The following is a 19305-nucleotide window of genomic DNA, read 5'->3' as shown; positions in this document are numbered from 1 at the left end:
AGCAAACTCTGAAAATTAAGCTTTTCTTTGAGAAACAAGGGCACTTAATAGGTAAAGATATAGATGCTATAGTCTTACTGGACCATAGGGCCATGCTCTCATGTGCCAGATGAAGGAGAATCCTTCCTTGCAACCTCAGCTGGTGCAAGAATTCAACTCATACTGTTAACGTCATTCTGCATTGCAAACTGGCCAACTGAGCTAACTGACCTCCTGTTGGTGAGTACATTCTAAAGAAAAATCAAAACAGATTTAACTTACTGAGAAACTGACTAATGTACATAAATGAACCTAGGTAAGTGTTCCATAGTTCATATTAGAAAACTCATATAATTTTGAGCACAGCTTACATCTGAGTAGACAATGTCATGCAATACTGAGATACTGTCAGATACATAGACTTGTAAATTCTCCCCTCCCCATTCACTGAGACCATAGCTGATTTACTAATCTTCAACTCAAATTTCCTGTGTCAAGGTACTGGAAAAGCACAGCAGGTCAGTCAGCATCCGAGGAGCAGGAGAATCAACGTTTCACAGATAAGCCCCTTATCAGGGCATTCCTGATGAAGGGCTTATGCCCAAAGCATTGATTCTCCTGCCCCTCAGATACTGCCTGATCTGCTGTGCTTTTCCAGCATCATACTCTCGATTCTGATCTCCAGCATCTGCAGTCTTGACTTTCTCCTAACTCTAATTTCCTGTCTTGCCCCTCTAAACCTTGATTCCATCATGAATTAGAAATCCATCTTTCTCAGCTTTGAATGTACTAACTGTCATAAGCTTCAATAGCCCTTTGTGGTAATGAATTGCAAAGATTGACTGTCATCTTAGAGGAAAAATAAATCCTTCTCATCTCTTTCTTAAATGGGTGACTATTTACTCTGAGATTATGCCATCTGGTCCTGGAGTGTCCATTCAGAATTTTATGTTATAATAATCTTGGAGGTTCATAGTTCCTTGAATGTGGAGTTGCAGTTAGGTAGGATAGTGAAGAAGGCATTTGGTATGCTTTCTGTTATTGGTCAGAGCACTGAGTATATGAGTTGAGAGGTCATATTGCAGCTGTACAGGACATTGGTTTGGTCACTTTTGGAATATTGCAGTTCTGGTCTCCCTCTTATCAGAAGGACATTGTGAAATTTGAAAGGGTTCAGAAAAGATTTACAAGGATGTTGCCAGGGTTGGAGGATTTTAACTATAGGGCGAAGCTGAATCGACTGGGGCTGTTTTCCCTGGATCATCAGATGCTGAGGGGTGACCTCATCGAGGTATATAAAATCATGAAGGGTATGGATAGGGTAAATAGACAAGGGTCTTTTCCCTGGGGTGGGAGAGTCCAGAACTCAAGGGCATAGGTTAGGGTGAGAGGAGAAAAATTTAAAAGGGACCAAAGGAGCAATGTTTTCATGCAGAGGGTGGTGCGTGTATAGAATGAGCTGCCAGAGGAAGTGGTGAAGGCTGGTACAATAACACCATTTAAAAGGTGTCTGGATGAGTATATGAATAGAAAGATTTAGTGGGATATGGGCCAAGTGCTAGCAAATGGGACTAGATTAGGTTAGGAAATCTGGTTGGCATGGACGAGTTGGACCGTAGGGTCTGTTTCTGTGCTGTACATCTCTATGACTCTACCTTTCATTCTTCTAAACATCAATGAGTATAGGCCTGACCTATCCAACCTCCCTCATAGAAAAAATCCCTCCATACCCGGAGTCAACCTTGTGAACCTGCTCTTGACTGCCTCCAATGTCAGCATATCTTTCCTCCGATAAAGAGATCAAAATTGACCTCAGTATTCCAGGTATGTTCGGACCGATACCTTGTATAGGTTTAGCAAAACCTCCCTACTTTTACGATCTATTCCCTTTGAAAGAAAAGCCATCAGTTTTTTTTGTCTTTGCTATTACTTGCTTAACTTGTGATTCATGCACAAGAATTCCCCCAGATCCCCCTGCGCTGTGGCCTTCTGCAATTATTCCCTATTTAAATAATACCCAAGCCCTGTATTCTTACAAATTGAAAAAAAATTTTTTTTTTCCATGTTATATTCCAAGCTTCTTTTTTTCCACTCATCTATTTATGTGTCATATGCAAACATGATAAAAATGCATTCATTTCCTTCATACGAGTCATTCATACATATTGTAATTATTGTGATTCCAGAACTATTCTTTGTGGCACTCCAGGAGTTACAAGTTATCATCCTGAAACTGCCAACTTTTCCCAACTTAGTTTTTTTATTAGTCAGCCAAATCTCTTATCTATGCTAATGTACTTCCCTAACACTTTTATCTTATGTGCAGTACCTTATCAAATATCTTTTGGAAATTAATATATATTACATCGACCTGTTCCCCTTTTGCTATCCTGCTTGGACTATAATAAGTTTGTCAGGCATGATTTCCAGTTCATGAAGCCATGCTGACTTTTTTGATTAAGTCATATATTTCTGAATGCTCTGCTATTACATTTTATAATAGAGTATAACATCTTCTAAACAAAAAATACAAAGCTAAGTAGCCTGTAGTTATCTCTGTTTTGCCTCCTTTTTTAGTAAGGGTGTTATATTTGCAGCTCACTAATTATATTTCTGAATCTAAAGATCCTTGAAAATTATTCCCACTGCATCCACTATCTCTGCAGTTACTTTGTTTTAAATCTAAATATAACCCGTCATGTTGAGCGGACCTATTGATCATTAACCCCGTTATTTTCCCTAGTACCTTTTCTCTCAAGATAGGTATCGTCTTTATTCCTCCCCCCTCCCCTTTAGCCCCTTGATTCTTTATTGTATTTTTGGAATGTTATTTGCATCCTCTACCGTGAAGACTGATGCAAAGTATTTACTTAACTCCTATGCAATTTTTTGGCTCTCCAGCCTCACTTTCTTGGGGCCAAATGTTCAGGATGCCCTTTCTTCCTTTTTATATATTTAAAGAAGCTCTTTTAAATATATTTTTACATTATTGCTAGTTTGCCCTAGTTACTCTCTTTTATTGGTCATCTTTTCTTTGCTTTTAAAACTATTCCAATCCTCTGGTTTTCCCACTAATCTTTGCCACATTTTATGTTTATTTCTTTCAATTTGATACTATCCTTATCTTCACTTGGCTAACCATGGTCAGTTTATCTCCTTCCTAGAATCCTCCTTCCCCACTGGGGAAGTCATCAACTATGATGCTGTGAGTCCATTCCAAGTCCATTCCAGTCAACTCTGCCCTTATCCCTGTGTACTTACTCTTATTTAAGTTTAGCACTGTAGTTTCCAACTCAAGTTCCTCACTCTTAAACTGAATTCTAAGTTCTATCATTGTTACCGTCACTGTTCCCTACGAGGTCACTTATTAAACCTGCCTTATCACACATTACCAGATCCAAACTAGCCTGATCCTTAATTTCACAACATATTGTTCTGAGAAACTATCCCAAACAGACCCTGTGAATTCTTCTTGGTTACCTTTGCCAGTTTGATTTTCCTAATTTACATCAAGTTTAAGTCGCCCATGATAATGCCCTTTACATATGCCCTCGTTATCTTCAGCTTTATCCCCTGTGCTACAGAACAGCTACTGTTAGGGTGCCTCGAGGCAATTCCCAATGGTGTGTTCTTCCCCTTGTTATTTCCTACCTCAACCCACTTGAATTCTACTACTTTCAATTCAAGATCATTTCTTGCTGTCATTTTTGTTTCTTCTCATGCTATGAAGCCACCCTGCCACTTATTCTTTTCTGAGTTGTCCTTTCTAAAAATCAAATATCACTGAATACTTAGTTTCCAGCTTTAATCTCCTTGTAACAATGTTTCCTTACTGGCTATAAGTTCATAGAACATAGAACATTACAGCCCAGAACAGACCCTTCAGTCCTCGATGTTGTGTCGACCTGTGAACTAATCTAAGTCCATCCCCCTACACTATCCCATCATCATCCATATGCTTATCCAAGGATTGTTTAAATCTCCCTATCGTGGCTGAGTTAACTATATTGGCAGGCAGAGCATTCCATGCCCTTACCACTTTCTGAATAAAGAACCTGCCTCTGACATCTGTCTTAAATCTATCACCCCTCAATTTGTAGCTATACTCCTCACACAAGCTGATGTCATCATCCTAGGAAAAAGACTTTCACTGTCTACCCTATCTTAATCCTCTGATCATCTTGTATGCCTCTATCAAATCCCCTCTTTCCCTTCTTCTTTCCAATGAGAACAGACCCAAGTCTCTCAGCCTTTCCTCATAAGACCTTCCCTCCAGACCTGGCAACATCCTGGTAAATCTCCTCTGCACCTTTTCCAATGCTTCCACATCCTTCCTGTAATGGGATGACCAGAACTGTACACAATATTCCAAGTGTGGCAACACTAGCATTTTGTACAGTTGCAGCATGACATTACGGCTCCAGAACTCAATCCCTCTACCAATAACACACCATATGCCTTCTTAACAGCACTATCAACCTGAGTGGCAACTTTCAGGGATCTATGTAAATATACTCCAAGATCCCTCTGCACATCCACACTACCAAGAATCTTTCCATTGACCCAGTATTCTGCCTTCCTGTTATTCTTCCCAAAGTGAATCACCTCACATTTAGCTGCATTGAACTCCATTTGCCACCTCTCAGCACAATTCTGCAATTTTTCCAAGTCCCCCTGCAACATTATTCCACACTGTCCACTACTCCATTGACTTTCGTGTCATCTGCAAACTTACTAACCTATCCACCTATGCCTGCGTCTAAGTCATTTATAAAAATGACAAACAGCAGTGGTCCCAAAACAGATCCTTGTGGCACACCAGTAGTAACCAGACTCTAGGCTGAATATTTTCCATCAACCACTACTCACTGCCTTCTTACAGAAAGCCGGTTTCTAATGCAAATTGCTAAATCACCCTCAATCTCATGCCTCTGCATTTTCTCCAACAAGGTAAAAACAGCAGCCTACTACGTGGAACCTTATCCAACGCTTTACTGAAGTCCATGTGCACCACACCAACTGTCCTACCCACATCCACGTGCTTGGTCACCATCTCAAAAAATTCAGTGAGGTTTGTGAGACATGACCTGCCCTTGACGAAACCACGTTGACTATCTGCAATCAAATTGTTGCTTGCTAGCAATTGTTAAGTTCCAAAGAACTTAATTTGCTGTGCCACATTTGGCATGTCCCATGATCATGAAAAATAGGCTTCGAATTCAAGTTCTTTCCTTCAATACCAGCTTGCTTCTCTGTCAACTTTCAAATCAGCAAGCATTATACATTTGCTCAACCATTCACTGTCTCATGATGTTGCTTAGCAATGAAAAACATCAATTTTCCAACTTAAATGTATTTGTTTCTTTCTATGTCTGTCTCTCCACTATACCTTGGCAGTTCAGATCATTCAAAATGTATAAAAACTATAAAGTAGTACAGTCAATTCATGCTTCTTTCTTTTGGTTCAAGATCAAGGTTCAAGGTCAGCAGATAATAGTCTTTTGGGAGTTGATGGCTGTGGACTAAATTAGCAGTGGTGGTGCCAAACTATTGCCTCCAGAGCATAGCTCACTTGTGACTTCTAGTGGTAGTCATCTGTGCTACAGTATTACAGTGTTGCGTGGAGCATGACCTATTTTATCAAAATTAAAAACTTAGACAGTTTGCGGCAGTGGATATGGGTGTTCCTGTATTGTTTCTCAGCTTCTTCATTCTGAGATTTGTCAAGTTGGACACTGCTTTTAGTGTTAGCATTATGTTGTTTGGTTAGGCCTGAATATTAGGTTATCCGGAAGATTAGGTTTTCGGAGAAATTGGTAAAATAGACAAGCTGAAGTAAGGAAAAGGTTTTATATTTTTGCATGTGTTTCTGCAGCCCTGATGAAGTGGGGAAGCTGGCAAAACAAATGCTTGGATACAACCTCATTACAAAGCAGACAACAAAGGACGGTGTCAAAGTTAACAAGGTGAGCGGTAGGGAGAAAATGAAAATAAATAGATTTATGTTGTAATATCATAATTTGCCGACAGTGAGTTAAATATATTTGAGGAATGTATTCGTGGGTTTGAGTGTATTATTAGTTAAACAATAAATTGCTTGTTGAGGGATTAAATAATTACTGTCTGATATCAGAATAAAACAAAAACCATTAGGATCAATAGCCAAATTGCAATGCTGCTTGGGTAACTAAATCTTAATTGATTTTACTATGAAGGTAATGGTGGCAGAAGCCTTGGATATTTGCAGAGAAACATATCTAGCTATTCTGATGGATAGAGCCTTCAATGGACCAGTTATAGTTGGCAGCCCAGAGGGAGGAATGGATATTGAGGAAGTCGCAGCCACCAAACCCGAGTTGATATTTAAGGTACGCTGGGAAACAAAAGTGATAATAGAACCTATACTATATGCTATACGAGAAATTAAATTGTGGTCATTCATGTGGAATTTCGCAAAGGCTTGTTAAAATCTTTGAATGGGACAGATATTTATTTTGTGCCAATTACATAGAAATTAAATTCAAAAATGCTATTTTGTCTTGTCAGCATGGCGTACAAAAACATTTTAAAATATTTAAAATTTCTACCAAAGCTGTTTAATCTGCTTTAAATACAAATGATTAACATATACGTTGACCAGTAGCTTCCCATTTATGAGACATCTATTCTTCTTTCTCAGGATTTTGAAATGTTCAAAAATTTTTTATTCAACTTATTCTATTGGCTTTATCTCTCAGGAGATCATTGATATCTTTGAGGGGGTTAAAGAAGATCAAGCACTTCGAATGGCGACCAATATAGGATTTAAAGGTCCACTGCAGCAACAGGTAAAGAGTGACAGTTGTCTACATACATGCCCCTTGAGTAGAAAGTGATAATTATATTTCTGGGTATGCTGCTCTGATTGAAAATAAAGCTGTTCTTAAGAGGAAGGAAAAATATACAATTGTGAGACAGGCATTTGCTGAATCGAGCTCAAGTTAATTGGATCTGTGTCTAATGTTAACTGTCTTATAAAACATTTTGTCTCATTTTTAAAAACTACATCTTTTGAAATTTACAAAAGAAATTACTTTGCTTTATTATACTGCTTTAATCTTTTTATGCATTTGTATGACAAAACATACATTTACATGTTCTTTCACATAATTTGTAACTTTCTGTTGTTTTTTTTATTGCAGCTTATTAAATACTTTTGTAATGTTCAGTAACTTGAGTTGCACAAATTTCTTTAGCAAAGCAGAAAAAAATTATGCTTCTGGAAGTGTGGAACTTAATTCTGCTAATTTGTTGTCAGATTCCAACTCAATCAGCTGAATCAGTGAAGGGGTTTGGGAAAAGTTAAAAATGGGATACATATTAAAAACCCGTATGCTTTCACTATCTTTTACACTACTTAAAGATTTAAATCACTAGATCAGTTCTCTCCTAAAAATATGATCATGCCTTAAAACTCAAAATTGTACGTTCTAGTGATTGTACTGAAGGCTGTTCAAATTGCATGCAATTTCTTAAGTGCACAAATAATAGTAGGTACATTTTTAAACATCATTCAACACAACAACTTAAATAATAGCATATTTTAATGTAACTACATGTTTCAAAGTGCTTCACTAGAGCATTATGAAACAAAGTATGACACTGAGCCATGTGAGGATATGTTAAGTTTAATGATCTAAAGTTTGGCTAAAGAGGATCATCTTGGTGGAGGAAAAATGAGGTGAAATGTAGGAAAGAATATTGAGGACTTGAGGCATAGGCAACTCTAAGGCACATTGGCTAATCCTGCTTGACTTGAAACCATTGTAAGTCAGCAAGGGCAAGTTAATAGGTGAATGGGACCGGCTACAAGTTGTGGCATGAAGCTGAGTTTTTTATAACCTCATGTTATGGGAGGGAATAATTTCTGAAATGCCTGGATTTTACTGAGCAGCCAGGTTGGAGGTCATTAGGCACAGATGAGAGTTTCAATGGCAGATGAACATTGACAAGGTGAAGTCAGAGAAACGTTACATGGATGATGGTCTTAGTGACAGATGAGGTTGGAAACTTATCTTGTGTTTATATGTGACACCAAGGTTGCAAACAGACTGGCTCAATCTTAGACTATTGCAAGTGTTATGACTGTGACAGGAGAATGCACTGACAATCAAATCCCACTACATTACTCATCGCACTGTGTAAATTGTTGATTCGATTATTGAAATAGCTAATTCCTTTCTTCTATACTAATTAGAATAAAAATAATATCCACTAGGCTATTATAACAAATTCTTTTAAAACTGTTTATTATAAACAATCTTATTCTTAAAGCAAGTGACAACTACTGATTAGCGCCTTATGTATGATCTGGAATCAAACCTCTATCCTGTTAATCCCACACACCAGCCACACTTATACAGCATGAACAAGCTAAGTCGTGCAAAGATTTTTATAAAAGAAAACTGTGGGCTAAAAGGTATGGAATAAAAGATAAAATGTAGTGTCTTCTCATGTTCACTGGATTTCCTGTTGATAAATCTGAATTTCTGACAGTTGATGATGCTAAATGTCCAGTTTTGATTCCAATCATTCTGGATTTGAGTCGTTGAGAATTGGCCGTAATCCGCCTTTTTAGGTTCTACCAGGTAGACAGATGTATTATTGATATTTAGAAGAGCTATCATATTCCCAGAACCTTGTAATGAATTTAGGAGTTCAGAGTTATCGTAGCTTTAGAGGTCATAATTTGGAGATGCCAGTGTTGGACTGGGGTGTACAAAGTTAAAAATCATACAACATCAGGTTATAGTCCAACAGGTTTAATTGGAAGCTCTAGCTTTTGGAGTGCTGCTCCTTCATCAGGTCGTTGTGGAGTACACAGTAGTTACAACTGTGTATTCCACTATAATCAGGTGTTGTGTGATTTTTAGCTTTAGAGGTGTTTTCTTAACTCTGTTCTGGGTCTGTAGAACAGAACTTTAAATCTGAGATGCTGAAATTTGCTGGTAATCTGCTGTTGAGAATATGATTAAGTACTTAAGTACAACAAAAAATGCTTTTAATGGATAAATAATAAATAAAATTACACTACACTGACCCGTGATGTTGACAGATAGAAGGCCTACCAGCACATCCTCAAGCAGATTTTTGTCACAATTGAGAGTTCACAATATGGTCATCTCTACATTGGGGAGATGAAACACAGACTGGGTGACCAATTTGCAGAACAGCTATGTTCTGTCCACAAAAATGACATTGGTTGTCTGCTACTTCAATACAGTGCCATGTTTCCTGGCCAACAGTTCTGTATCGGGTTGCTGCAATGCTCCAGTGAAGCTCCTCGCAAGCTGGAAGTACAGCTTTTAATTTTCCGTTTAAGGACCCTGCAGTCTTCATGATTCACTATTGAGTTCAATACTTTTAGAATCTGAACACACTCCTGCACCCTGACACCCCAGGCCCTGTCATGTGTTGTGGGCCAGACCAAATCAAAATATTTTAAGAAGAAAGCTTAGACCCAGATTTGTTCTTATTTTTAAAGGCAAGTGTAAGGCATTGTGTTTGAATGCAATTCGATGGGTCAAGCTTGAAGCAAAACACTTTATTCTTACACTATAGTTAACATACAGAAAAATGAAAGAAGAATTGGAAAAACTTAACTCTATTGGAAAATGTAACGGAATAATAGATTATTAAACAGCAGCTGTTCCAATATAGTAACATCCCATAAACACAAACATGGCAAAGGCAATTTCAGTAAAATAGATTGTCGTGTGTGCAGCTCTCCACTCCAAGAGGAAGGGACATCAAGAGAGAATGCGAGCATTTTGCTGTAGCAGGGAGAGATGTATAGCAGTTTCCAAATCACAAAAGCTACTCAAAGATAAACTAAAGCCCTGATTCTGTGGAAGCTTTGACCCCCACCTTTTCATGCAGCTTCTATTGTTCCAACTTAACAAAAAGCCAAACCTAGCCTGGCTCAGTGCAGACAGCTCGGCTCCAAGTTTACACGTGCTTTCAATAGAAATATTACAGAACAAATCTTTCTTAATGGCTCATCTTATAACACATGACATGAGCTGCTTTCAGCACAGCCAAGCATTTTCACCGATAAATGGTCCTTATTATTAGCCTTTCTTTCTTCCAGGCTTACAATTTATTTATCTGTTGCTCTGTCTAACTGTCTTTCTCTTCCTATGGACTGTGTTTCCACCTGTCACACATTGTTCCCAGACCCCTTCCCACCCATTGCCTTTGGTATATATACATTTCCTAGCTACCATCAGTTCTGAAGGATCACTAGACCCAAAACATTAATTCTGTTTTCTCTCCACAAGTGCTGTCAGACCTGCTGGGTTTCTTCAGCAATTTCTTTGTATGTGAGATTCTTTCATGTCTGGCCATGTATCTGAACAATCCATGTAGATCTTAATTTTGTGTAGTTTGGTAGCTTGTAGCAATCATGTTTTTAGCTTCTTGCGTCTAGTTACAAATAACAAGAAAACAGCCTTCCCTAAGAATTAGGGGACCACAGCTATTCTGTTTTATTAATTACCTTCTATTAGAGTCCTAGAGATGTACAGCATGAAAACAGACCCTTCGGTCCAACCTGTCCATGCCAACCAGATATCCCATCCCAACCCATCTAGTCCCACCTGCCAGCACCCGGCCCATATCCCTCCAAACCCTTCCTATTCATATACCCATCCAAATGCCTCTTAATTGTACCAGCCTCCACCATTTCCTCTGGCAGTTCATTCCATACACGTACCACCCTCTGTGTGAAAACGTTGCCATGTAGGTCTCTTTCATATTTTTCCCCTCTTACCCTAAACATATGTCCTCTAGTTGTGTTCCCCGACCCCAGGCAAAAGGTTTTGCCTATTTACCCTATCCATGCTCCTCATAATTTTGTAAACCTGTATAAGGTCACCCCTCAGCCTCCGACGCTCCAGGTAAAACAGCCCCAACCTGTTCAGCCTCCCCCTATAGCTCAAATCCTCCAACCCTGGCAACATCCTTGTAAATCTTTTCTGAACCTTTTCAAGTTTCACAACATCTTTCCGATAGGAAGGAGACCAGAATTGCATGCAATATTCCAACAGTGGCCTAACCAATGTCCTGTACAGCTGCAACATGACCTCCCAACTCCTGTACTCAATACTCTGACCAACAAATGAAAGCATATCAAACGCCTTCTTCACTGTCCTATCTACCTGCAACTCCACTTTCAAGGAGCTATGAATCTGCATTCCAAGATCTCGTTGTTCAGCAACACTCCCAAGGACCTTACCATTAAGTATATAAATCCTGCTAAGATTTGCTTTCCCAAAATGCAGCACCTTACATTTGTCTGAATTAAACTCCATCTGCCACTTCTCAGCCCATTGTATTGCTTTAGAAATGGGTGGGGGATAACCAGAAATGATTCTCTTCATTATTTTATCCATATTTATCTCTGAATCTGAATAGAACTATTTACGTTGATTTAAAAGAAATGTGTTGTAATAGTTCAAGTAGAACTAGAACTAACTTTGTTTCCATATCGATTTGTACAATTTTCTACAGGTTTCAAAACAGTGCCTCTTTGCACACTGTTAATTAATTGAATTTCCTTTCATTAAATAGGCTGCAGAAGAGATTAAGAAACTGTATCGTCTATTTTTAAAAGTTGATGCCATCCAGGTAGAAGTGAATCCCTTTGGTGAAACACCAGATGGACAAGGTGAGGGTAGAAAGAAATGCATGCGTTTTGCTTTTGTGTACACACTAAAAGAAGTAATTAGCAAATACATACGTGCAAACAATGGTTTGCTTATGCCAATGCAATTTCAGCACTGAATAATGAAGGTTTCATTGGCTGCGAACAAATACCCTGAGTAACTAAACGTGTGTGTTCATTCTCTTCTGACTTTGTAATTATAAGATAAGACCACGCTGCCCAGAGTTAAAGATGCTGAATTCTCTAATGATCGCAGTGGATAAACCTGATTTGCCAGTCTTGGTCTGATAAAGAAATAAAGCAGGTCTTCTGTCAGTAAAGTGTCTTTTCTATACAGCAATGAAAGGAGAAATAACCACTGGGAACTGTACAAGCTGGTTTAGACGCAGCAACTTTCTGCGTAAGCCCCGTGAAGACTAGTGATTTTAAAATGCTTATCCAACACTGTTCTTTGTTTCTTCAAAATGAAAATCATCAATTGCAGTAAACCAGCCTGACATCTACAGGGGTAGATCAAGCTGTTGATTATTTGGTAAAATTTGGAGAATTATTGATCTGTTTTTCCACTCTCCCCTGTGTCAGCTAAGGCAGAAATTATCTCTTTTTCAACTAGTCTTTTCTACCAATTACGCTCTATTTGTTCATTAGCATATCCAAATTTTTTTTTCTCACTTACTAGGGTCTTCCTTTCTTTGTAATCCATCCCCCTAACCAGACTGTTTTCTGTGCTTCCTTCCTCAATAACTATCTTTTTCTGTTGCCTCTTTCACTGGTCCCATAGCAGGATATTTCTCTCCCATCTCCTGCACCACCGCCTACACGAGAGCATTTATTATCACGAAGTCAACCAGTTCGATATTTAAAATCTGAGAGCTGTTTTGGAAAGCATTTAGTATGAGAGCTAAATAGCATTAAAGAAGAATACCAATGAGGATTGCATGTACATGTCAATTATTTCTGTGGGCCTTGGGGCAAGAGGTTTTAGGGATCAGCATTAACAGCAGAGATGTGGCTCTCATTAGTCCCTGTTTCCAGACACTGAGTGCCTTTAACCTGATGGACACCATTTTTGATTACCTGTTCCCTGATTTGCTTCATGCTCACCGTCTTTCTCACTTGCTTGCCTAACTCTTCTGTTTGCAACTCCATTCACTCCCTCTTGCTGCCCCTGTCCTGAACACCAGAGGAAGATAATGTTTATTTTTCCCCTTCAATTAAGCTGCTAATCAGCCAGAATAAAACATTGTTTTTGTGGTGATTCCCTCTGTGCATCATTCAGTCAAGAAAAGGGAATTTGAGGGAAACAATACCCACTATAGAAGCAGGTTGCAAATTTTCAAAGCCCTTTTAACTGTCTGTTGTTTTTGGAGCTAAAATTTGTACTGCTCAGTATTTCTTCTGCTTGTTTAACTTTTGCAAACAATTCACTTTGGTTAATGCAACCTCTGTGTCCAACTTACACGAGGAATATTGTCTAAATGAATATAATGAGGTGGCATTAACACTGGTCATCATTCTAACACTGCAGTTAAGTCAAAATGATTTGCTTTTGATACATAAAACACACCTTGAGTTTTGTTTGAATTATTGTTAGAAAATGAGCACTTTCTCTTATCCGAGGAATTTAGCTTCCCTCTTGGAAATTGCACGTTGTTTTCTGCTCCATGTTGTCCAGCAGTGTCAAGTGGGCCTACTTTCGAAGGCCCAGAATATGAAGGGGTTTATTCCATAAACTCTTATTCTTAACGTTCTGTTAAAAAAAATGTATTTTCAAAAGAAATCATCCATGCTATTTTCCTCTGTTCTGTGTTTCATCTTCACTGAAGAATGTGATAGTCATTGTATTCAAAAGGTTGAGATTTCCTGGTAGATTTTTTTGTTCACTGTTTAAAATATTGACCATTCAATCATTTTTTTTTGTAACTAACTGTGTCAGGAAGGGCTCTGGGTGGTGTTCATGCTTTCCCAAAAGAAATTGAACTTTTACTTTTATAAAGCTTATGTTGGGAAAAAAAAGTGCTTCCACCATTTGTTAACTTAAATAACAATTTTAACTCTTCTTGAATGAGAGAAGTATTTCATGATGAATGTTTTCACCAACAATTTTGAGCATAATGATAGGGAATAGGCATCCCTCAACTGTAAAAATAAATTTATTCCACAAATGTATGGATGTAATGATTCCAGAATCTCAGGTGTATGGTATGTTTCTTTCACACACCGTAAATATTCTGTTTTTGCCACAAATGTATCTTACTTCAGAATCAGCTCCTTTTACCTGTTTCCTGATTTTACTCCCACCTGACTACCTCCAGTCTTAAAATACACATTTGTTCTGAGCTCCTTGAATAACTTGCTATTATATTTATGAATAATTCATCCTTGGCCATTTAAACTTGTGGCCTTTGGGATAGAAAGGCAGGCCTGTGCTAATGTGTGTCCTGGTTTGCCATAGTCATGTGATTGCTACCATGAACAGTGATGGTTGGCATTTTGCAGCCAGTTCAGTGAAGGATACAAATTGAGACAACTTCGGCTGGGTTGAACTAGTTTTGAAGTGAAGCTGAGATTGAGTGTTGAAGAAGTGATTAGAAATATATCTACTAACTGAGAGTCTCAGCAACGTTCAGAGTGGTGAAAGCTCCCACCAGAAGCCAGAGACAGGAAGTAAAAAAGCAAGCCACAGCTGCAACGTTTGGTAAGACAATGGCTGCAATTATTTCTCTCTTGGTGCTGTTCTTAATGAAAGGTGATATGAATCAGAACTGTTAGTTTTTTTTCATGTGCAGAGATGAAATCATGAAATTGTGACAGATGTTCTTAAGAAGTCAGCAGTTACAAGTAGCCACACTCTTATTGGTGTTAAAGAGAGAGAGTTTCAAAGTGTATTCCTGCCACCCCAAACCTCTCTGAAGAACAGAGAAACAGAATGCAGAAACCATGAAAGCCTTGAAGGCAACCTTTGAACACCAACTAAACGTAATTTATGAATTGTATGTGTTTGATATTAAAGCGCAAGGTGAAAAAAATCCATTGATCCATATGTGACTATCAACGTAGCTCATAATCCTGTGCCTTTTCACAACCAAAAGATGATCATGTTAAAGCCAGGATTGGATAGGACAAACAATTTTTCATTGCAAACATGTCTACTGAGAGAAGCAAAACTTACTTTCAGGAAAATAAGCATATACAGAAGCACTAAATGTAGAAAATTAATAGCTAGAGTACATACACATCAGAACAGACCAAGTCTTGCATTTTGCTGATTGACATTAAAGGCTGAAACAGCAGAACAATTACTAAGAGCAGGATGCAAATACTGTGGAGGATATTTCAACAGAAAGAAGTCCTGGCCAGCATGGCAAATCAGTATTCTCACTGAAAGAATCTAAATAATTTGGCACTCGGGTATCTGCATAGAAAGAAGCTCCTAAGCAGATTTGGTAGCCACTATAGAGATATCAGCCAAAGATTCTGGCTAATCACACTACATCATACCAAAGATTAGTTCAGTCAGTTGATAGGTGAGAAATAGTTTGTGACTATTGGAATTATGACTACAGAAGGAGAGCATCAAGTCAGTGTACAATGTCAGATATACACCAGTTAATTGCACATTGCTGACCTGCTATCCAAAGCCATACTCCTGATAATGAAAGTAGTGATACTGTGATAGCATTAAATCTTCCAGATCGAATGAGAAGCAGTGACCAACAGATCCAAAAGCAATGCAGTAATTTGTCAGATTCTTTAACTATTTAGCAAAACTTCTGCCCATTCTCTCACTGGATTGTCAACCGTTAAGTCAGATAAGTGCCAAGAATGTGGAGTGGTATTTGTGTATGGATCAAGAGGCAGTAATCACTAAAATTAAGCAGTGCCAGTGCTGAAATACAGTTACATAAAGGATGAAGTCATCCTTCAGTATGATCCCAATGACTTGGAACAACCATAATACAGCAAGGATAATTGATTCCATTTACATCCAGAGCTTTATAACAAATGGCACAATACTTTGATTCAATTGAGAAGGAGTGCCTGCCAGATGTGTATGCTTCTGAACACTAATCATTATCTACTTGGAAGAGACAAAGTGACAGTTGAATTCAACCACTTTTTCAAAAGATTTTCCTTGAGCTGCTTCTATCTACTTCAAAATGTCTGCAAAGAGTGTTGCTGTGATTACAGAGACAACGTCTAGACATAGTATGTCAGCAACATTCCTTTGTTTGTGGTCAACAGCAATACTCCTTTGAAGAAAGAGGATAGAGATAAAGGCGTTGAGAGAAGAGATTCTGAAGCACATCCATGCATGTATTCTGGACCAAACCCCCTCCAAATATATTAAGGAGATAGCCTAGACCCTAACATTTTCTTATTTTAAAGGCAGGTGCCAAGCGCTGTGTTCAGATGCAATTCGATTGGTTAAACTACCACATTTGAAGCAAAACACACTTTATTCATATAGTTAAAATGCAACGTAAAAAAGAAATAGAAATAACTTAACTCTTGGAAAACAACAGTATAATAGACTATTTAACTACTAAACAGTAACTCTTCCAATATAGTAACATCCCTTAAACACACCATGAGCAAAGGCAAATTCTGAAAAGTAGATTATCTCAAAGGTAATTGTCCAGTCCAGGAAGAAAAAAAATCAAGAGAAAACAGAGGAAGAGATAGTAATAAACAGAAATATACTGCAGCTTCCAAACCCAGCTTCAAGACCCCAGCAACTGCTGCTGAAAAACTAAAACTAAAAACCCTAGTTTTGTGGGAGCTTATCCACATACATAGGGGCTGCATCTACTATTACAACTGTTCAAAACAAAAGGCCTCACAAGCTGTTTACTTTATTGGATTCAAATAGATAGCTCTTCACTTCTGTATTAAAACCTCTCCAATATATTAACCAGGACAAAATGCACCCCTTAAAGCCATAGTATCATCGTACATGTCATTTAAGAATTGAGTCGAGTTTGAGGAAGGCATGAGAAGAGAGAAACCTGGGCAGTGAAATTGAGGACAAGGGAGTGCTTATAATGAGGACCAAACCATGTAATTTAGAGAGCCACTGATCACATGTGACACCCCAGACCATGATCAAATCGGAAATAGAACTCTTCATTGTCACAAGAGCTGATTATCTCATTATTGTAGACTATATTCTGACTACTGGAGGGTGGACTTCAGAAAGTAACATTGAGTTATAGTGTGTCAAAAGCGCACATTAAGCCATTACATCATTCCTGGCATTGTAATGATAGCCCTCAGTTTACAAGTGAAGAGTTCAGCCACTTCATAGTTGTTTGGGAAATTCATTATTGGACATCATTTCTGCACTATGTCTAATCAAATGGCAAGACTAAGATGGCAATCTCCAAAGGAGTTGTAAGCAAATTGTACGATCCATTTCAACTGTATATAAGCCAATCCTCGAGTAGATAAACGCATCTAATGAAGGCATATGAAGTAGTCTGCCCTCTATTTCCATAGTCATAATAAAAGGTAAAAATGTTATCAAAGTACACAAAGTCCCAAATTTACCTGTTGGATAGGTTAACAGAAAACAGTGGTGACAGTGTCGATGAAATAGCAGAAAAGCAACTTTCATTTTGACATGCCCACCAATTCATTGCTAGAATTGAGCATTGGACAATCAGTCAGGGTACAACGCTGCGATACACTCAACAAGAGTCAGCTCAAATGGCAACTTCAGACTTATGTAGAGCAACCTCAATGCTATATGCGCAACTAGATATACTGTTGCAACCACAAGCACATAAGCTCAAACAGAGAAGCTTAAGGAGGTCAATCAGAAAGATATAAACTCACCACCTGCACAGAGCACAGATCAAACAGTGGAAAAGGAATAAGTTTCCAAGGAAATTATCATTCAAATGAGCATTCAAATTAAACCACCATTAATACAACCATTAATAAATGAATAAAAATGAAAGATAATAGGTGGAGTCTTATCGGGGTCTTAGCTAAGTGGACTACGGTGAGTCTTATGACACCATAGGGTGAGGAGTCTAATAAGGCCTGTCTTGATGTCAGGAACAACAAGTTCCTACATCTTTTTTGCATTTGCAGAGCTGCAAGACAAATTTCTCACTAGATAACAGCTATATTCCAATTAAGAGGGATTATAGTTTGTTAAAAGGCTTATTTACACCATAACTAGCCACTTTCATATTCATCTTCCTATGTAACTGGATGAGTTAGTTGTCAAGAATTCACAATGTGGGCGTCATATAAAGAAAAAAAACATGAGGCTGGGGAACTTGATTGGCGGTTAGTTTTTTCCCATCGTCTTGCTAAGCACAGCAAAAGCTGTCCTCTTAAATAGTGTTGCTCTGTATGTTGGTGTTAATCAAATCAAAGCAGCTTTAGTAGATTCGGCGGAGCCACAAGATGGAAGGAAGTCACTTACCTGCATGCTTTCCATACAGTGAAATAGTTGGATCCAGGTGACTAGTCGGAAACTTAAGGCTCCGTTTCAAAGATGGTTAGATGCATGACATGAGTGCCCATTTGGACTTCGGAGTCATCAGCTGGTGAAAGAGGGAACTGTCAACAACTCCTATCGTCTTGCATACACTTACCACAATGGCAAAGCAATGGCTACAACAATTTGGCAACCAATACCAGCATCAAAATTGACAATTTGCAACATCATTTGGCAACTTCATGTGTGGTGCTTGTAGCAGAAACTGCATCTCAACAATGGAGAATAATATTATTCCTGTGATAGTTATCAGTTTAATTTCTTTCTGTTTTATCTTTCCATATGCTGTCTTCACTTTATGAGTTGTTGAACATTTCAAATGAGAACTTTTTTTGCCTGTCTGATCTGCCAGAGGGTTTGTTCTTTCTTATAGCAGAACAAATCTTCAGAAGAAATCTGTTCAGGGTTAGAAAGCCAAATTTCTTCTTCTTTATAATTCTATTTGAAGGCATCACATTTGAACAGTTAGTCAGAATGCCCAGCAGCATATTAATCTCATATGCTTCAAGTTACTCAGAAGTCTAGAAGGATGGGGGGTGTGAGGGTGGATTTCATTGAAGCTTACAGGATATTGAGAGGCCTGGATTGAGTGAACATGGAGAAGCTGCTTCCACCAGTAGGAGAGAGTAGGATTCAAGGGCACAGCCTCAGAGTGAAGGGCCAAAGAGCTTTAGAACTGAGATGAGGAATTTCTTCAGCCAAAAGGTGATGAATCTGTGGAACCCATTGCTACAGAAGACTGTAGAGGCCAAGTCATTAAGTATGTTTGAGATACTGCTCAGGGAGAATGCAAGAGAATGAGGTTGAGAACATGTTAACGATGCTTCAATAGCAGAGCAGAATTGATGGGCCGAATGGCCTAATTATGCTCTTATATCTTGTGGTCTTGGTAATCCTCCCCTCCACCGTTCTCTTTCTCCTCAAGTTGCAAGTGTCTCGTCTGTTTTATAAGGCCAGCATCTGTATGAATTTCTCTTCTGCCTTCTCTGGTTCCACTGATTGATCTTCCCTTTCATGCAGTCATAGAACATAGAACAATACAGCACAGAACAGGCCCTTCGGCCACGATGTTGTGGCGAACATTTGTCCTAGCTTAAGCACTCATCCA

At 38.5% G+C, this 19305-nt stretch overlaps 1 protein-coding gene across 1 annotated transcript in view; it reads left to right on the top strand.

The window, feature by feature from the left end:
• suclg2 (succinate-CoA ligase GDP-forming subunit beta) overlaps positions 1–19305 on the top strand; it is a 213448-nt gene that overhangs the window by 60402 nt on the left and 133741 nt on the right. Inside the window, exons 3-6 of the mRNA XM_043708307.1 lie at positions 5855–5945; positions 6195–6347; positions 6717–6806; positions 11590–11686. Coding sequence (XP_043564242.1) covers positions 5855–5945; positions 6195–6347; positions 6717–6806; positions 11590–11686 — 431 coding nt within the window. The remainder of the gene's footprint in view (positions 1–5854; positions 5946–6194; positions 6348–6716; positions 6807–11589; positions 11687–19305) is intronic.

Source organism: Chiloscyllium plagiosum, chromosome 18 (genome assembly GCF_004010195.1).
Source record: "Chiloscyllium plagiosum isolate BGI_BamShark_2017 chromosome 18, ASM401019v2, whole genome shotgun sequence".
NCBI lineage: Eukaryota > Metazoa > Chordata > Chondrichthyes > Orectolobiformes > Hemiscylliidae > Chiloscyllium > Chiloscyllium plagiosum.
The sequence above is the reverse complement of the archived record's forward strand: the minus strand, read 5'-3'. Positions and strand labels throughout refer to the sequence as shown.